This window comes from Myodes glareolus, chromosome 3, assembly GCF_982192425.1.
Source record: "Myodes glareolus chromosome 3, mMyoGla1.1, whole genome shotgun sequence".
Classification (NCBI taxonomy): Eukaryota; Metazoa; Chordata; class Mammalia; order Rodentia; family Cricetidae; genus Myodes; species Myodes glareolus.
Genome location: NC_142028.1, coordinates 20,158,599 through 20,177,841, shown reverse-complemented (window position 1 = coordinate 20,177,841; position 19,243 = coordinate 20,158,599). Strand labels below are relative to the sequence as shown.

The window sequence follows — 19,243 nt, the reverse complement described above, 5'->3', positions numbered from 1 at the left end:
AAAGGTAGGTTGTTGCCTATACTTACTGGAGATCCTAGATTTATTAATAGCCTATATTAGAGTATAGAGCATCTAGATATGCTACATCTGGTGCTGAAAGTGGATGGAAGCATTTCGTTATTTTCAGATGAAACTGAATCAGTGTCAGGAAATTATGATGTCTTGCTTCTCATGCTTTGTTTCTTTCCAATAGTCCCTGGTGTCTTTGTGGATATTTAATATCCATTATAATGCTGGTTTACTCCACCTTAAACTTAAATTTGATTTTTGCAGGGAAAGCAGTCTGCATTTGGAGGCCATAGGAAAAGCTATAGGAATTTATTTACTCTTCCCTCCATGTGGGTTCTGGGACTCAAATTTAGGTCACTGGCCTTTACCCTTCTGAACCATATAGTCAGCCTCACTTTCACAGGGTTCTAAATATAAAGTACCCCACAAACAAAGGTCATTGAAATCCACAAAGGAAAAATCAGTTATTTTCTGCTATTCCTGTTGATTGGTCTTTTATGTAACTGATGAAGGAAGTTTCTTGATATTTTCAACATTGCTTCTATTTATGTCTCTCAGGTGTCTATTTCATTTTACCAAGTAAGGGCTTTTCTGTAAAGTAGTGACATCTAGATTTTGTAAGTAAAATCATGAGATTTTTTTTTGCCAGTTTCCCTCTTTTATTTTCTTCTGTTCCCTCCTTTGACTCATTGTCCTATTTGAAGCTTTATGACATTCATATAGATATTACAATTCAGATTCTGAGAACAGCATGCATGAGAATAGCATTCATGTGAGTAAAGCAAGCATGCAATATTTGTCATTCTTAGAAATTTTTTCTTAATCTGATGATCTTTATCTTAATCCACTTTTCTGAAAATGCAACAATATGGGGTAGTAAATGTTTATTTTTATACATATCATATGCCCATCAATTGATGGACACATATTCTAGAATAAATATTGGCTACGTAGAATAATACATACATTCACTTGGATAGTCAAGAATCTCTGGAGTATATTGAAATAGTAAATGCAAAACCTAGTCTAGATTTTGATGAAATTCTATACTACTTTACAATCCCATGAACCTCTTGCCAGCACTTATGCTTTTCATATATTTTATGGTAGGCATTCTGACTGATGTAGATGTAGTTTAGGTACATGAGGAGATATGTCTCTATTATCTACACATACTTTTACATTTCACCCAAGGCACATGAAAATCTGAATTTCTAGTTGATCTTAGAAGCAACCCCTAGGGGAAAAGGTCAAATGTATATTTCTCCATGTACACCTAGGACTCTATACAGTAACATCACATTTGTAATTAAACCATGAAGTATAGTTAGGCACTCAGGAGGAAATGAAAACAGTATTGTAGTCAGATACATATTTCTCAAAATTTACTTCTTCTTACTTAAAGTTTTGTTAAAATATTATTTTCATACTGGCTACAAAATTATATTTAGATTTTTTTTATAGATGTATGTGATGCTGACAAAAATCTCTAATATTCCTTTATTTGCTATCTGTCTATATTTTTTACTCTCAGAAAGTAAGTTCACCAAATGTTTATTTCTGAAGAGCCAATTTTTGACTTATATTTTTAACATGAGGTGCCACTTTCTTATGGATTTTAAGTCTTTCTGATGTATTTTGCTTTCATTTGTATTGTTTTACCCTGTTTTGAAAATATTTTCTACTGCCCCAGATTGATCTGTCCTTTACAACTCTTTTGTACAATTTAAATAATCTTTCTGGACGGAGAAAGGAGTCTTGTATGACTTAGGAAGTTTGAAAAATGGGTGAGGCTCCTGAAATTCACAAAACTTAGAGGATTCGGGAAGTTCAGGAAATGACAAAATGATTCCCAAGTACCTGGCAAATACTTCTGACATACAGGAAACTGGGATTTTCCCTACAAAAACCTTATCCTCACCACTCTCACATCCTAGGCCTCAGTGTGGGTTTTCATCACTTAATATCCTGAAATGCTTTCCCTTCCAAATTCCCACTATGCACAGGAGTAAAACCTATTCTTCTGTTCTTATTCATCTCCTTTTCAAACAGCATGTTTTTCCATACACCTGATGATTTCTAAGCGGTTGTTTCCATTCTATGGAACCCATAAAACAGACCATTTAAAATCATTTAAAGTATGTTGCCTGTAATACTTGTTTTCTATTATCTTGTTCTTTCCCCCTCCTTGCTATACATATACATTATCTAATCATTCTTATTATGGAGAGTCAAAACATGTAAGTTTTATTGGATACTAGCTTTTTATTTTATATGAAATGATACTTGAAAACATATGACTCTGTAAGAAGTTAAAGAAATTTATTGACTTGCCTTCGAGGTAAAATATATTTACAGCATCATAGTTGTTTTTAATTCCTCTGAAATTGTTAAAGAAGAATGAAGTACTTTATGTATATTATTCCTATTCCATATATCAGAAATTTAGGGCTAAATATTTAACCTCTGCTATATATCTGTCACATCATTCATTTTTATTAATATACAAAACAGCATTAAAGTGGAAGCTGAGATGATCTTGAACCTTTTAAAATCCGTTTCCTTCATTTTTTATGGAAACAGTAGTATCATTGAAGACTAGTGGAAATAGCAAGAACTATGCCATAACTATATCATTGCATTGATTAATTATTTAATCTTTTAAATTTAACCATGAATTAGAAGGTTTTCAGTTTTTTTCTGTTCCCCTCCCTTCCACTCTCCTCTCCTTCTACCCTTCCTCATTGTCCCCATGCTCTCAATTTACTTAGGATATCTTGTCTTTTTCTATTTCCCATATTGAGTAGATCCATGTAGCTCTCTCTTAGGGTCCTCATTACTGTCTAGATCTTCTGGGGTTGTAAATTGTAGGCCAGTTTTCTTTGCTTTATGTCAAAAAGCCACTTATGAGTGACTACATATGATATTTGTCTTTCTGAGTCTGAGTTACTTCACTCAATATGGTGTTTTCTAGATCCATCCATTTGCCTGCAAATCTCAAGATGTCATTATTTTTTTCTGCTGTGCAGTACTCATTGTGCAAATGAACCATATTTCCTTTATCCATTCTTTGGTTTAGGGTCATTTAGGCTGTAAAATAAGTAAGTTTAAACCCCTGTAGTTTCATTTCAGGCCTGTTTGGGATCCTTACTACTGATAAGTTTTTGTGCAGAGATCGTGGGGTATTTGAAGAGAATTTTTGTGGACCTAGAGTGGAGAGGACCATGTGACAGGGATTTTTAAGTTGGCCTCTTGTCAAGTGTGGAACTCTGTAGGGTACCATGCTCTGCATGCAAGGCCTATTCTGATTTACAGAAACAATATAGGAAAACTTCCTAAACAATGGATCTTTCAATGGATAACATTATAATTAGAAAGACAACACTGATGACTTTTACCCAACTTATCATGCATAGCTTTTGAGTGGAGTATATGTTAGAACTCAGCAATTCTTCTCTCTTCAAATGAAAATAAACAATTTTCTTGTGGCACATCTGTTTTATGAGAAGAAATTGTAGGTACATGGTCCTGCAGATTCCTGTATTAATTCCAATTACTGCCTCTGAGTTCTGCACACTATATGTGGGAAGCAAACCATCTGGTGGACACTAAGGGGGGAAATGAAGGTGCAAGAGGAATAAATAGAAAGGGAAACTCGGGTCAATGAAGTCAGTCAATGAAGAACTGCAGTCCTTGGGAACGTCCCCTTGTCTTTGGCTTGGTGAGTCTGGAACAGTCTCTGATTCTAACAAATGTCACCTAGCTGGTGCCTTTTCCTCTGACCTTTTCCAGTGTCAGCATGTGTGAAAGAAATTTGTGTATCATGAAAGAAAAATATCACCTAGAAACTCATCAAATAAAATGAAACAAGTTCTAGAGGAACTGACTGAAGACACCTTCAGGAAAGGTGGAGTAAAATGAAGCCGACTGTAGCAGGTCATAAAGGTTTGTGTAGGTGAGGGCAACCTTGAGCAAACATGCTTGAAACATACACTTAACACTTTCCAAACTTCAATTCCTGCTCTCATTCTTTCCAATTTGCTGTATCTAAAACAAAATACACTGACTGGGTAGAATTAACCACAGAAATTTATGTCACATCTTTCAAAGTCAAAAGCCTAACATTACTGGCCATGTATTTATTTTCTCAAGATGCCTCTTCTTGGATTCTAGATAATAGCCTCACTGTTGGGTATTCACATAGGGTTTTTCTTATGGCCATTTAACCCTGGTATCTCCCTACGTGCTCACATATCTTCTTCTTTAAGGGTACAGCCACATTCAAATTCTCCTGGATCCCAGGCTAACAACCTCTTTATGATGCAATCACATCTTTAAGGTTCATGCTTCTACGTCCAGTCCTACTGTGAGGTGACATGATTGCAGCTTACACATAGGATCTGATCTAGGAGAGAATCAGTCTGAAGCCTGTCAAATATTCACTCAGTTAAGGCAATTTATATTGCCTAATTGTTCAGACACAATTATCAAACTGAGTTAGGTCTCTGTTTCAAATACATTCTAAATATGGCTACTCACTTAATACCTACTCTATTACTCTGGTGCAGCCAACATACCAAGCGACCACCTGACCATATTTCACCATGGGAGGTAGTATCTATTAATTGCTAACCTCAAGTAATTTAACCTTCAGGTCTACCCCATTGCAAATATAGCAATAATTATTTTCAGTATCAGTTTTGTATATAAGAGGACAGAGGCATCAGCCAAGTCTCCTAGAAAGGAAATTGGTAGTCTAAGTATCACAAGTTCCAGGACTTGCATTCTCCTTGCTATGGTACACTGCCTTTCTGTTTATTGTTTATATTTACATAAGAAAGTGAGACATGATGAGGTTCAGAAAATGAATTAATTATAATAGGTTATATTTTAAAGGTAGAAATATTTCCTAAGCCTTAACAGGTAAGTTATAAAAGTAATTTCTTAATAATTTAACAAATAAAATTAACATATAATAATTGTGTTTTTTATATCATATTCACCAGGCTTATGGGTACTATATTTCTTGGTCCAAAGATAGTACAGACATTAGAAGATTCAGACCATCTTAAAAGTACAAAAGCAATCTAGTTTTGAGAATCATGCCTGTTAAATGATTGTTATTGGGTAAGTATATTAGCATTTAATAATTCTATTTAATGTTTTTTATTTTTTTGTTTGTTTGTTTTTTGTTTTTTTTTGAGAGTAAATTTTATTAAATTATAAAAGTTTCCATTTCCGCCCCTCTTCCCAACACCCTCCCACTCCCCCCACTCCCTCTCCTCCTCCCTCTTCGTCCCTTAGGGCAGTCAGGGTTTCCTGCCCTGTGGGAAGTTCAAGTTCCTCCCCCCTCCCTCCAGGTCCAGGCAGGTGAGTATCCAAACAGACTGGATCCCCAAAATCCAGTATATGCAGAGGAAACAGGTCCCAGTATCATAGTCAATGGCTTTTCAGAAAGACTTCGGGCCAGCCACATTCAGAGAATCCGGCCAAATTCCGAGAATCTGGTTAGATCACGTCCTCGTTCAGTCTCAGTCCAACTGGCCTTGGTAAACTCTCATTAGATCCGTTCCCTTGTATCAGTGGGTGATAGCATCCCTCGCAGTCCTGATTTTCTTTTTCATGTTCTTCCTCCTTCTGCTCCCCATTTGGACCACTTTGAGATACCATCTTACACCTGTCAGAATAGCTAAAGTCAAAAACACCAATGATAGCCTATGCTGGAGAGGATGTGGGGTGAGGGGAACACTCATCCATTGTTGGTGGGAATGCAAACTCGTGCAGCCACTGTGGAAATCAGTGTGGCGGTTTCTCAGGAAACTGGGAGTCAACCTCCCTCAGGACCCAGCAATTCCACTCTTGGGTATATACCCTAGAGATTCCCTAACATACTACAAAAGCATTTGCTCTACTATGTTCATAGCAGCACTATTTGTAATAGCCAGAACCTGGAAACAGCCTAGGTGCCCCTCAATAGAAGAATGGCTAAAAAAGGTGTGGAACATATACACATTAGAGTTTTACTCAGCAGTAAAAAACAATGACATCTTGAATTTTGCATGCAAATGGATGGAAATAGAAAATGCTTTACTGAGTGAGGTAAGCCAGACCCAAAAAGAGGAACACGGTATGTATTCACTCATAAGTGGATTCTAACCATAATTAAAGGTCTTTGAGCCTATTATTCGTGATCCTAGAGAAGCTAAATAAGAAGATAAACCTGATGAAGATTATTTAGCTACCCGCCAGGAGGTAGGAAATAGACAAGAGTCCCAGGTAACCTCGGGTGCATGGGGGGGGGGGGTGGGAGGGTTGTTGGAAGGGGAGAGGGTTAGAGAGAAGGGAGCAGGGGAGGAATGGGGAAAGCTCGGTGGCCTGGGAGGGGGGAGAGTGAGGAAGGATGAATATGGGATCAGGGAAGAATATATTTCAGCTAAGGGAGTCATTTTAGGGTTTACAGGAGACTTGATTATATATGGGATCCCAGGTCCAAGGAGAGATCCCCAGATTGTTCTCTGGACAGAGGAGAGGGTGCCTGAACCGGCCGTGGCCCATAACCATACTGATGAATATTTTGCTTATCACCATAGATCCTTCATCTGGCGAAGGACGGTGATACAGACGGAGACCCACATTGGAGTATTTAATGTTTTTTAAATCTGATGTTAATGGACTATTATTACTAGTTTATTTAACATTCACATATGCATATGAAGTATCAGGATCAAATCTAAACCTCCAATTCCTTCCCTGTCCTCCTAACAATCCTTTTTTCTTCCTCCGAACTTCATGTACCCTCCCTGCCATTTTTCAAAAACACCAACTGAGTCTGTTTAGTCTGGCTGTATGTGCACAGGTGTGGGGCATCTACTGCTGCATGGGCAACCTCTCAGGGCCCAGACGCTGAATCCCTGAATAAAACTTACAGTCCTTCTCCATAAGAGCAGTCACCAATAGCCAATAACTAGTCAGATAGTGGTAGAACTTCATATGTTTTCCCCTCAGTCATATTCTGATTTTGACTGGCTTGATCTTATGAAGGCCTGAGGTATGAAGTGATAACCCCTGTAAGTTGTATTATGGAACTTTCCTATCAATTCTAGCAAGTGCTATTTCATTACAGACATCTGCTCCATCTGACTCTTCCAGCCGTTCCTCCTAATAGCATGATGGTTTGAACCTTGGAGTAAGGGATTTGATTCAGATGTCCCTAATTGGTCTGGAACTCATGTGTAGGCAAGGCTGACAAACTGCTGTTGTCTTCCAAGTGCTGGGATTTAAGACATGTGATTTCACCTCAAACTGAAATGTTTTGCTCTTTAATAACTTTTGTTGCTCTTCCATATCCATGGCATCCTACCCCTGCTTATCTTATCTTTCCTCACCCTCCTGTTTTTCCTTTTCTTCTATTCTTTTTTCAGAGAGGATCTTGTTTTGTCATTCAAGCTGGTCTTGAACTTGCTATGTAGTCTGATCCTTGCAATCCTCCTGCCTTCCCTTCCTGTGTTCTGGGATTATAGGTATGTACCACTATGCCCAGCTGTTTGATGGTCTTTGATTCATCTAATTTCAGTAGATGTCAATGTATAGCATATAACAAGGTCAGTAAAAAGATATCTATTTGAGAATGTATTTGTATATTCTGTCCAATTATTTCATTCATTTTTATGTGTAGTCTCTCATGCCTTGAGGAAGTCGCATCTTCAGAAGGTTAGATCTAGGTAAGATTGTGTTGTTCCCTTTCTCTTTAGAGAAGTTATTAGACTCTTAGGACACTAGAGCTTTAAGATGTCCGGTGGGTTATGAATTTTTGATTATTCTTCTGATGAGTTCTTAGAGAGGAACACAGTCAAATCTTCTCTCAAATAACTTTCCAAATTATGACACCACTCACAAATAGTTTATAAAACTACTCAAAAATCAGACAGATGATTTTAAGAGAGAGATTTTGCTCAAGGGATTAGTGAATAACTCCCATATTCATTTGCTGATTTCCTTTGAGAGCTAGAATTTTTCACCAAAGAACATTATGCAACTCCTCCATCTTTTAGCTTGAAAATGTACAACATTACATAGATAGCATGTTGTAAATTAGAATATATGTCAGCTTCTTAATTCTAATAAATATCCACTAGACTGAGTATTGTTCGGGTAAAAACACTGCAACTGGCTTGTGAGTTCTGGCAGTATAAACGCATATTTTCTCCCAAACGCTTCTAACCACTATCTCTTTTGAAAAACTTGTCTATGTTAAAAGAAATAGATTTACATTCTACTTATTAGCAACACTTTTTGCCCAGCTCATCTTAGGTTAAATAAGAAGAAGGAAAGACAGAGTACTTTATAAATAACAAACATTTGTGTGTTATATTTCAGGGTTATGAAAGTAAAGGATCATAGCCCCATCATGAGTGTCTTGTGCGGACATTTCTCTCATAGTCAGATACTCTTTGACTATGTGCTATTTAAATGAAATGATAGAGATAGAGGCATTGGCTTATAAGCTTTGAAAACTTCATGCATTCTATTCCTTAACATATTAGCTACATTGCTGACAGTCTGATAGTTTGAGAGTAAAGAATCACCTGACCATTTCCTCGATTCTGCGTCACACCAAGAACAAAACCTTCTGGGAGGCTGAGCAAGGAATTAAATTCATACCTGTGACTCAAAATCAATAACCAACCTTACTTGGGTGAAAAACCACTTCTGGACACATTTTTATCCCAGTACTTCCTATGTGTCCTGATGGAATTATAATATCTGGGTCTTGAAAAACTGCTGCCACTGCTCCTAAGCATGGTGGGGTTGATATGAAGATTACGAAGCTTGAGAAATCAAGGCCCAAATGCTACATTGTAATTCACTTTGGGTTTCAGTGCCAGGTCTTTATTAATGAGATGATAAGTAAGGAAACTTCTGATTAAAGGAATTCTCTAGAAGATGCATGTGAAAAAAATGCTGAGAATCAGATGACAGCACAGGAAGGAACAGTCAGAACACTGCATATTGATGAGGCAGTATCACAAGGGAGGGAGGGAACACATTTCAGGATATTTCTGAGAGAATTTCTCATCACAGGCCAATTTAAGACAATAGCATGGAATATTTCTGTAAATGAGATCACCAATTAAAGGCAAGTTGGACTTTAAAGAAGGTAACAGGCCACCTTGTTCATCTGCATAATTGTGATTACTATGAGTGGTGCTTGTTTAAAGCATTTCCTAGAAGTAATAGGACCTAAAATGTATATAGCATAGTATCATAAATGGGAGGACACTGAAGTATTAGAAATTTGAAATACTGCTATTTGTAAAAGAAAATGGACTTCCATGGAAGCCCATTGGTGGTATCTGTAGCTATTTCAGCTACCAAATTCCATGGATATTAATAAGTTAGAGTACTATACAATGCCAATGGTCTGTATCACCAAGATTTCACTGATCTGGGATAGAGCCCTGGATATTTTGGATAACAGTGAAGAAATAGGGTAGAAGTGTGTCTACCATCATTTACCATGTCTTCAAGTGTGATATCCTAGTGAATTCCATACCTGAACTATAATGACTCTTGTACTAATTAAAATTGTGATGAAATATCATGGACACTGGCCACATACATTATGACTTATGGAATCTGGGCTATAACGAGCGTCTGAAGCATCTGTTGTCTTCCATTTGTGACAGGAAAATGCTGTTGACTAATGTTTCTTCCCCACAACTCACATTTGAAGAACAGAGTATCAACAAACAGACTGAAGTTCAAATTATATCGAGACTTTACTTTGAATATGTGTGCTAGTATCTCACCCAATACTCCTTCAACAGTGTTATTCAAGCCACACATTATATCTTTTATAAATAAAACAATAACAATTTTTCTTCCCTTCCTATTTTATGGATCAAGTCACAGGAGAAGTCATGGATGCAAGGTATCCTGTTTTTCAGGTGTGAAATCACTCCGTAGGGGACTCAAAAGTACCATTGTTCTGCTCCTCCCTGTAAGGAGAACGGCCACTGTTTTGTTCTCTCTAACACAGACCTGAAAGAAACTCCAGAGCCTCCTCCAAGATGCTTGTGGTCCTGCTGACAGTGGCCTTGCTGGCCCTGAGCTCAGCTCAGAGCTCAAGTGAAGGTATAAGAAAAGGGGTTGGGAGTGGATTTTTGTCTGTAAGAAACAGAGAGGGCAATGGAGGACACCAATATTAATATCAAAGAATTATATATACTGGGGAGAAAGTCTTGTTATAAAATGGGATCAGAACAGATGGAGGAGATAAATATACAACAAAACTGCCAGAGAGGCAGAGAATCAGAGAGCGAGCCTGACCCTTTATACATAAAAATAGACACATTAAGACCCAATTTGCTCATTTTTAATTTAAAAATAGGGGAGTGGGTTTCATACATGCATACTCTATTTATATTGTTTCCATTCCTTCCCTGCTCCCTCCAATTCCTCTCGTGTTTCTCCTCTACTCTTTCTCAAATCCGTGACTTCTTTATTAGTGTTAAACACATATACACGCACACAAACACAAACAAGTCTATGGAACATTGCAGATGGCTTTAGGGCTTACCATTGCATAAAGGCATTTACTTTAGAGAAAGCTGACTCTTCATTCCTCAGCAACCATTCATTGCCTGTAACTCTTTGCCTAGGGGTGGGTTTTATTCTTATTCCCAATCAGAATTTTAGTGTGCTATAGTAGCACAGTTGACGTGGTATAGATGTTTATTTTTTTATTTTCTTCTTGGGAAAAATTACTAATGTAAGTAAAGGAAATGATGAAGAAAATGGGTAATGATACAGTAAAATTTGGCCTTGAAATAAATATACAAAATGCTAGCAGTAAGTTTGGAGGGATTATAGGAGGTAAAGGTTTGCTCTTTCTTTAGGCAGTTGGTTGAGATCCACTTTGTCCTTCACACTGTTGTTCTTTTGTATCTTCTGACCTTTTGAGTACATTTCAGAGTGTGGCTGACAAGATCATACAGGTTGTGAATGCAAGTCAAAACTCCTTACCAGATGTTTTTGAGTTGAAAAAAAGAATGATACTTAAGTTTTCTTACAATTTCATTTCTTTTAAAAAATCCAGTACATAATTTCAATGAAATTAGTGATAAAGTGCATATTATTTCATAGAAATCAATTGCAATGGTACTTCCTTCCTACTCTTATGAGTACTCTGTACTCTTCTTAGAAGTTTTTCACATTCTCAAAAATCATATTATAATCATTTAAACTTTTTTAGTAACTACTGAATGTTAACTTTAATAATTTAGACAAATCTTCTTTACCCCAACTTCTGGAAACCACCAATTTAAATAACAGTTCTCCTGGTTCCCAAAGGAGAAATAACTGCTGAAAGATGGTTCCTAAATGCAAAGTGTCCTTACTTTTACATTTCTACATCACTAAGACTTGTTAAACTGCTTCATTCTTCCTCAGTATTCCCCTCAAGAATGACAAGGTTTTATTTTTAAAAATGAAAAGAAATTCCTTCCCATGCCCTCTTTTTCTAACCAACTGCATTCCTGATGGTATGGAACAATATTCAGTGTGAATATTAAGAGAACATGCTGGGGGAAATTTCTCTTTTCTATCTTTGTTCATTCTGTGTATTTCTGTGCATTTTTAGATCTTTGAATAACTAGCTTTAATTTCAATCCATGGCTCAAGTACTGAGACTAGGCTTCATTGGAAGTCTTTGCCCACTTTCTTTCCAGGAATTATAAATCATATAATCTAACATTTCAATTTTGAATAAATTTAAGGTTCTTAGATACAGATTTTAGCAAATCATCACCACATTGAACAATATTCAAGACCAAGAAGTAGACATGATAGTAGTTGGCTGCTGAGAAAATGTTCTAGACAGGTAATGTATGATGGCATCAGAGAAATACAAAGGGAAGTCTTCCACAATTAGTTTCATATATTCTGCACCATATTTCATCTTTACACAGAGTCTGAAGATCAAGACGAGTACATACTTTTGAGATCTCCTCCTGGAAGACACCCACTTGGAACCTCTGCTGGAAGTGAAAGTCAAGAGGGAACCCTTTACCCAAGACCACCCCACGATGGAGGCAGACACTCCCCTTCTCACCATCCACCACCACAACACCAACACAGTCCACCCCATGGTGGAGGTAACCAGACACAACACCATCCACCTTGTACTGACCAAGGCAATGAAACACAACCTCGTCCCAATTGCTCTGACCATGGCAACCAGACCCAGCCTTATCTTCCTCAACCAGATCTAGGCAACCAGACCCAGCCTCGCCCTCCCCTCCCTGACCTGGGCAACCAGACCCAGCCTCGCCCTCCCCTCCCTGACCTAGGCAACCAGACCCAACCCAGTCCTCCTCATCCTGATCTAGGCAACCAGACCCAACCCAGTCCTCCTCATCCTGATCTAGGCAACCAGACCCAACCTCGCCCTCCTCGCCCTGACCTAGGCAACCAGACCCAGCCTCTTCCTCCTTTCCCTGACCTAGGCAACCAGACCCAGCCTCGCCCTCCTCTCCCTGACCTAGGCAACCAGACCCAACCTAGACCTCCTCTCCCTGACCTAGGCAACCAGACCCAGCCTCTTCCTCCTTTCCCTGACCTAGGCAACCAGACCCAACCTAGACCTCCTCTCCCTGACCTAGGCAACCAGACCCAACCCAGTCCTCCTCATCCTGATCTAGGCAACCAGACCCAACCTCGCCCTCCTCGCCCTGACCTAGGCAACCAGACCCAGCCTCTTCCTCCTTTCCCTGACCTAGGCAACCAGACCCAACCTAGACCTCCTCTCCCTGACCTAGGCAACCAGACCCAACCTAGACCTCCTCTCCCTGACCTAGGCAACCAGACCCAACCTAGACCTCCTCATCCTGATCTAGGCAACCAGACCCAACCTCGCCCTCCTCGCCCTGACCTAGGCAACCAGACCCAGCCTCGCCCTCCTCTCCCTGACCTGGGCAACCAGACCCAGCCTCGCCCTCCTCTCCCTGACCTAGGCAACCAGACACAGCCTCGCCCTTCTCGCCCTGACCTAGGCAACCAGACCCAACCTAGACCTCCTCTCCCTGACCTAGGCAACCAGACCCAACCTGGCCCTCCTCGCCCTGACCTAGGCAACCAGACACAGCCTCTTCCTCCTTTCCCTGACCCAGGCAACCAGACCCAGCCTCTTCCTCCTTTCCCTGACCTAGGCAACCAGACCCAACCTAGACCTCCTAGCCCTGACCTAGGCAACCAGACCCAGCCTCGCCCTCCTCGCCCTGACCTAGGCAACCAGACACAGCCTCGCCCTCCTTTCCCTGACCTAGGCAACCAGACACAGCCTCGCCCTCCTTTCCCTGACCTAGGCAACCAGACACAGCCTCAACCTCCTCTCCCTGACCTAGGCAACCAGACCCAGCCTCGCCCTCCTCGCCCTGACCTAGGCAACCAGACACAGCCTCGCCCTCCTCGCCCTGACCTAGGCAACCAGACCCAGCCTCGCCCTCCTTTCCCTGACCTAGGCAACCAGACACAGCCTCGCCCTCCTCACCCTGACCTAGGCAACCAGACCCAGCCTCGCCCTCCTTTCCCTGACCTAGGCAACCAGACACAGCCTCGCCCTCCTCACCCTGACCTAGGCAACCAGACAGAGCCTCGACCTCCTCTCCCTGACCTAGGCAACCAGACAGAGCCTCGGCCTCCTCTCCCTGACATAGGCAACCAGACACAGACCACCCCAGTATGGAGGCAATCATACTGGAGTAACTGATTACTTTTGTCCTGACTGTTGACAGAGCGCACCATGATGAGAGGTAATTAGATACAACCCCAATAATTTCAACCATAGAAGCACCACTATCTTCCAATATGCTAAGTGACAAAGGCACAGATCCAACTACTTTGCTAAGCTGAATTTAGTCTCCCTTAGAATTATGCTTTATTCATAAGCAAACATTTTAGTTCCTACACTTTTCACATCTATAGAGTTCCAAAGTGAACTGGGAACGGGTGAAATTACATGGCCACAGTATACAAATTGCTAAGTGTTTTTACTGCAATATTGTCTTTTCTTTTTAAAAGTTCATCCAATTTTGAGTTTTCTGGAGTTCTGCTTCATTGTGTTTTTTTCTCCAGTAATAGCATTTCTTTTATTGCATTGGTTTGGGGTTTCTGACTCCTCTGAGGCCTCTGCCTTCTTCCTCAGCTCCAAGGACTTCCCATCTCATGCTTCTACCTGACAACCTGTAGATTCAAACAATGGTACTCAGGTTCAATGTCCCTGGTATATGACACTGAAGTCTATTTTTCTATGTATCTTCTAGACTTCGAAATGCTTACTTGGTTCATTGAACCACTTTCAAACTGAAAATAAAATAAAATATTAATCTAAGAGCAAAGAATGAGCTGCTACTAAATTTAAAATGTCTGTCTTATTTTAAATTTCACCATATCCCTCACCAAAAACCTTCTTTGGAATGACTTTTTTGATAACCATCTTGGAAATGTTAAAACACCAGTTTTCCTTATAAATTACAGGTAAAAACACTTTCTGCCCATTTTAACCAATATATTTCTTTATAAACTTCCATATCAGTTAATTGAATATTACACTCTTACCAGTAATTTTCTGCTTTCATTTGTGTCCCTTCCCAACTCTATTCTTTTTCTCTCTAATTCATGATTTCTATTCTTGTCAACCTCTTTCTTTCTATTTCACCTTCAGTATTTTCATAAGTGTACATCCTCCATTATGCAGTCCTGCCATAATAATTTGATTAAGCCGTGTTCATAGATGTTTGTATGCCTCTCAATGTCACTGTTGTATTTACTTTAGATACACTTTCAATATGTCACTTTTCATTTTCAGTAACTGCTAAAAGACAAATTAACTAAGAATAGCTTTCATTTACTCATGATATAAGTTACATTTTAAAAAACATAATGTGCTAGGTGCCTAACAAGAATGAATAAAACACTGTTAGGAAAAAAGAGGAAGAAAGGAGAGAAAAAGCCATAAAGTCAGGCTTCAAGTTATTCTTGTTAATGACTGTAGCAAGAGTAAAAAACCTTCAGCTATGACAATCCATATGATCATATGACAGTCTATGATCTTTTACTGTTGGATTTTTGTTTGTACACAGGAAATGAAAAAATAACATTCAAAAGTTATGTCACTCAAGCTGTGGATGGTGCTGTGCATTTTTTATCCCAACACTCAAGACTAAATTCAAGATCGACCCATGCCACACACCAAGAGCCCATGTCATTTATATACAAATGAAAGAGAGCATACCATTTGAAGCACAACTTCAGCTTCACAATAAATAACCAGCATGCAATTTCTTTTTTGTGTTGTCTCTTTTTCTCACGGATGGTGAGGGCTATGATTACAAAATCAGAGCATCCATGACTCTTTTTTGTGGGTGCTATGGTAAGCTTCTCTTCCCCCTTTACCCATAAGTCAAGTTTCATCTGAAATACTTGGGTTACTTTTCAGTTTCTCTGCATTCTACAGTACAAAAAAATGCATAAGTCATTTTCATAATATTAATTATTAATACTCTCATAACTTTAAAGAAAAAAGGAAAAATATAGTATGCAAAACCATGATCCTTATAATTTCATTGATTGAATCAAATTTCATACATGAATATGGTTGCAAACTGATTCTCTTAAGAATCTTACCACTTATTCACACCTCTGACTCTTCAAAGGCATCCAACATTTCCTCTTGTTTCTTTCTCTCTTTGGTTTAGCTTGATTAGTGCTCTCTCTCTCTCTCTCTCTCTCTCTCTCTCTCTCTCTCTCTTTCTCTCTCTCTCTCTCTCATCCCCCTCTCCTTATTTCATCTTCCTGGTCTGATTTTCTTCATGACCGTACTTTATGAAAGTCAACCCAGATACTCCTTTCTGTGTTTCCGACACTTCTAGGATGTCACTAGATGGCAATCTAAATTCAGATTATAGGGAGTAAGTGGCTTTATAGTCATTATTTCAGCAGCAGTAAACTTCTCAAATCTAGGTTTGCACTAATCTATACTTGGACAAGGACAGGGAGTTATTTCAGTAAGCTACACAGTCTATCCTTGCCACACGCAGGGGCTGGAGTGCGTCCACAGTCTTTATTCACAGACTCCAGTAACTTGTATTGCAGCATTGCAAATTTCTCCTCTGCTCTGGAAGCAATCACCTGGACACAGCTACCTCTAGGTTGCTATACCATCCTGTAGCTACACGGATCACAACACTGTGTTGCTTTCTGAATAAACAACCCCCACACCAGTGAGGGACTTCAGCCATCTCTAGTTCAAATGGCTGGAGTAAATGTTCATAAAATATGACTCTGTGGCTCCCTTGACTCTCAGACTGCTCTAAAAGCTAAACCACTGATTTTAGTTCACAGTGGGAGGTTTCAGCATTTGCCCTGTCCTCAGTTTGACCTTCCTGACTATGATTGCCTGTTCAAAATATTCTGCCTAGTACTGTATGCTGCCGTCAGTGGAATCTTCTTTAAAAAAATATGCTGAGCAAGGTTGTAATAGTCTTAATGAAGGCAGTCTCTTAGTCTATGATGCTGATGCTAACCTTGGTTGAATCTAAGAACCAGAAGTTCAGAAACCTGCATAGTGAAAAAGTTAATACTTCAGAAACCTAAAAATAATGCAACCCAAAAAGGAAAGAGGGTACCAGCCTAATGTTCTTTTTAAAAGATATGACCTGGGTATAGTAGTCTCTACTTGGTAAACCCAATACTGAGCTACAAATAAACCTTCAATGCAACAAATAAACCATGCTGTGTTTGCCATTAGGCAGAGGACACTTTCTTCCCTCTACCATATACTGTGAAAGCTAGGGAGGAGCAGTAATGACAGACCTTTGGCTTATAGTCTATTATAGTTTCAGGAGCAGTTTCAGTATTAGGTTGCACTGCAGGTAAGGGTCACAGATGCCATGGATATCTATGGAAGTGATTTTTTTGTTTGTTTGTTTTTGTTTTTTAAATCAGACCTGGTAGTAGACTTAAAACCAGAGTTGGCAGGAATTACTTTTATTTCACACATGTACCAATTGTATCTCAGATGAACTGTGTGTTTTTGGAGAAGAAACAACATGAGCATTTCTCTGCTCCTTAGATTTTTAGTTGTTCTTGACAGTGATTGCCTGCATATCTGACATTTTTATTTCTTAGAATGTGTTCAATGTGTTTTTATTAATTCACTAAAACCAGAGAACATAGCTTCTCACCTGCTTTTCTTACCTGTAGTAAAGAAAATTTGGTATAAGGATGGTTGTTCGACTTGTGTGAGGAAAGGGCTGCAGGAGGATCTTAGAGGCCTGACTATCCCTTTCTTTACAATGTGGTTGGTTTGCCTTCATGCCTCCAATTTCATAAACACACAAATATGTCCTCTTCTATGACTGATTTTTCTCACATGGCCTACAACTATTTTTGTCAGACATTCCAAGTTCCTAGCATTAATCATTTCCTAGTTTTCTTTGGATTAATCCCCCTCTTGGAACTGTTGAAAGGAGATCTGGTATCAACTACATTGTATGACCTCCTAGGGCTTCCTGTGAAATCTGGGCATAAGTTTCTCTGACTCTGTAACATCGCATTCTGCATGTCCACAAAAATCAGTGTCATGAGTATGATGCAAATGCAACATTCAAGTAAAGGCCTCTAGGATCACAAGACCACACCTGTAAAATTGTATGCTTAGGAAGCTGAATTTGATAAATATCTTGTTAAGGATTTGGTGTGGGATGTATTTCTTTATGTTGTGAAAACATTTTATTACCATTGGTTCATAAAGATGGCAGGCACAATGGAGTCAGGTGTAAATTCAAGCAAAGATACAGGGAAAAACGAAGGTGGAGTCTGAGAGATGAAAGCAGCTTCCACAGAAGCGAGATATAAGGTAATGTCACAGCCATATAGCTATATATAAAGTAATAGAAATGGATTAATTTAAGTGGTAAGAGCTAGTTAATAATAAGCCTGAGCTAATAGGCTAAACAGTTTGTAATTAATACTAAGCCTCAGAGTAATTATTTGGGATCTGGAAGGCCAGAGACAAACCTCCATTTGAGGCACAATACCCTGGTTTTATTCTATTTAAGAAGACTGTTCTGATGGAGAATCTCAGCCAATTACATTTGGCTAGGGTGTGGTCACCTGGGGCCAAGGAACAAGGACCTGGGAATCCAGGTGCCTGCCCCTTGTCTCTCCCTCTTTCCCGGCTTCCCATGTGCTCACTGGATCCCAGTCATGTGAGTTTTCTCTGTTTTCCAATTATTAAATTATATAACTTATTTTTGAGCTGGTCTGGTTAATTCTGAGTGCGGTCGATCATGCCCATCACTTGGCGCCCAAACTGCGGTCTTTTTAGAGCCCTTTAAGGCTCTGGCCAGTTGAGGCCAGGCTGCATTCATTTGGGCACAGACCACACTCATCCACCAGCCAACCACTACACAGCAGCTTCAGCCAAGCCGTGGTGGGATAACAGGACTATGGGACTTCCGTGCACTGAACTCAGGGATCCGAAGGCCAGTGCCATCTGCCCTTCCTCAGTGCTTCCCGCCAGAGACAAGAAGCTGCTGTTTGCACTGTGGCCGCCAAGGCTTGCGTGCACTGCGCCCACCATACTCAGCGCCCACGTCACCCAACTCTACAGCCATAGGAGTGGAAGATCTTTATATTATGGTTATCTAATCCACACAGCACACGGTCTGTGAGTTTAACTTCTTGAGTTGAGCATATCTTTCAGGAAAAAATTTTTTTCCATTCTCATTCACCAGCCACATGGATTCAGGTGAACCCTGCCACCTACTGGCAGGCAGTAGTTATTACATCTACTCTTGCTGATTTGAAAAAAGGTACAGGTAAGATTTCTTTTGATAAAACACAAGAGGGAGGAGGAAGGGGGGGAGTGGAAGGGTGTTGGGAAGAGGGGCGTAAATGGAAACTTTTATAATTTAATAAAATTACTTTTAAAAAAAATAAATAAATAAAATCTAAAAAAAATAACCCTGCAGGTATGCCAGATAATCTAACCATTCAAGGCTTTCAAAGCCTTTTCACTTACACTATGGGTGAAGTTTTACAAGATGCTTATGATACCCCCCTTGCTTGGCTACTTCTTGGGCTTACCATTTTTCTCGTATTTGGCAGTTTTTTTCATAATATGGTTTGGCAATAGGAAAGTGATGCAGTTTTTACAGAGTGATTTCTGGAT

The 19,243-nt window shown here is 39.5% G+C and overlaps 1 protein-coding gene across 1 annotated transcript; it reads left to right on the top strand.

Moving 5' to 3' along the window:
• The first annotated feature begins 10,079 nt into the window (after window positions 1–10,079).
• Window positions 10,080–18,720, top strand: LOC148122559 (uncharacterized). The gene is made up of 4 exons (XM_087903923.1): window positions 10,080–10,143; window positions 12,276–12,983; window positions 13,218–13,747; window positions 18,451–18,720. The coding sequence occupies exons 1-4, from the start codon at window positions 10,080–10,082 to the stop codon at window positions 18,718–18,720; spliced, it is 1,572 nt and encodes a 523-aa protein (XP_087760049.1).
• Window positions 18,721–19,243: the final 523 nt, after the last annotated feature.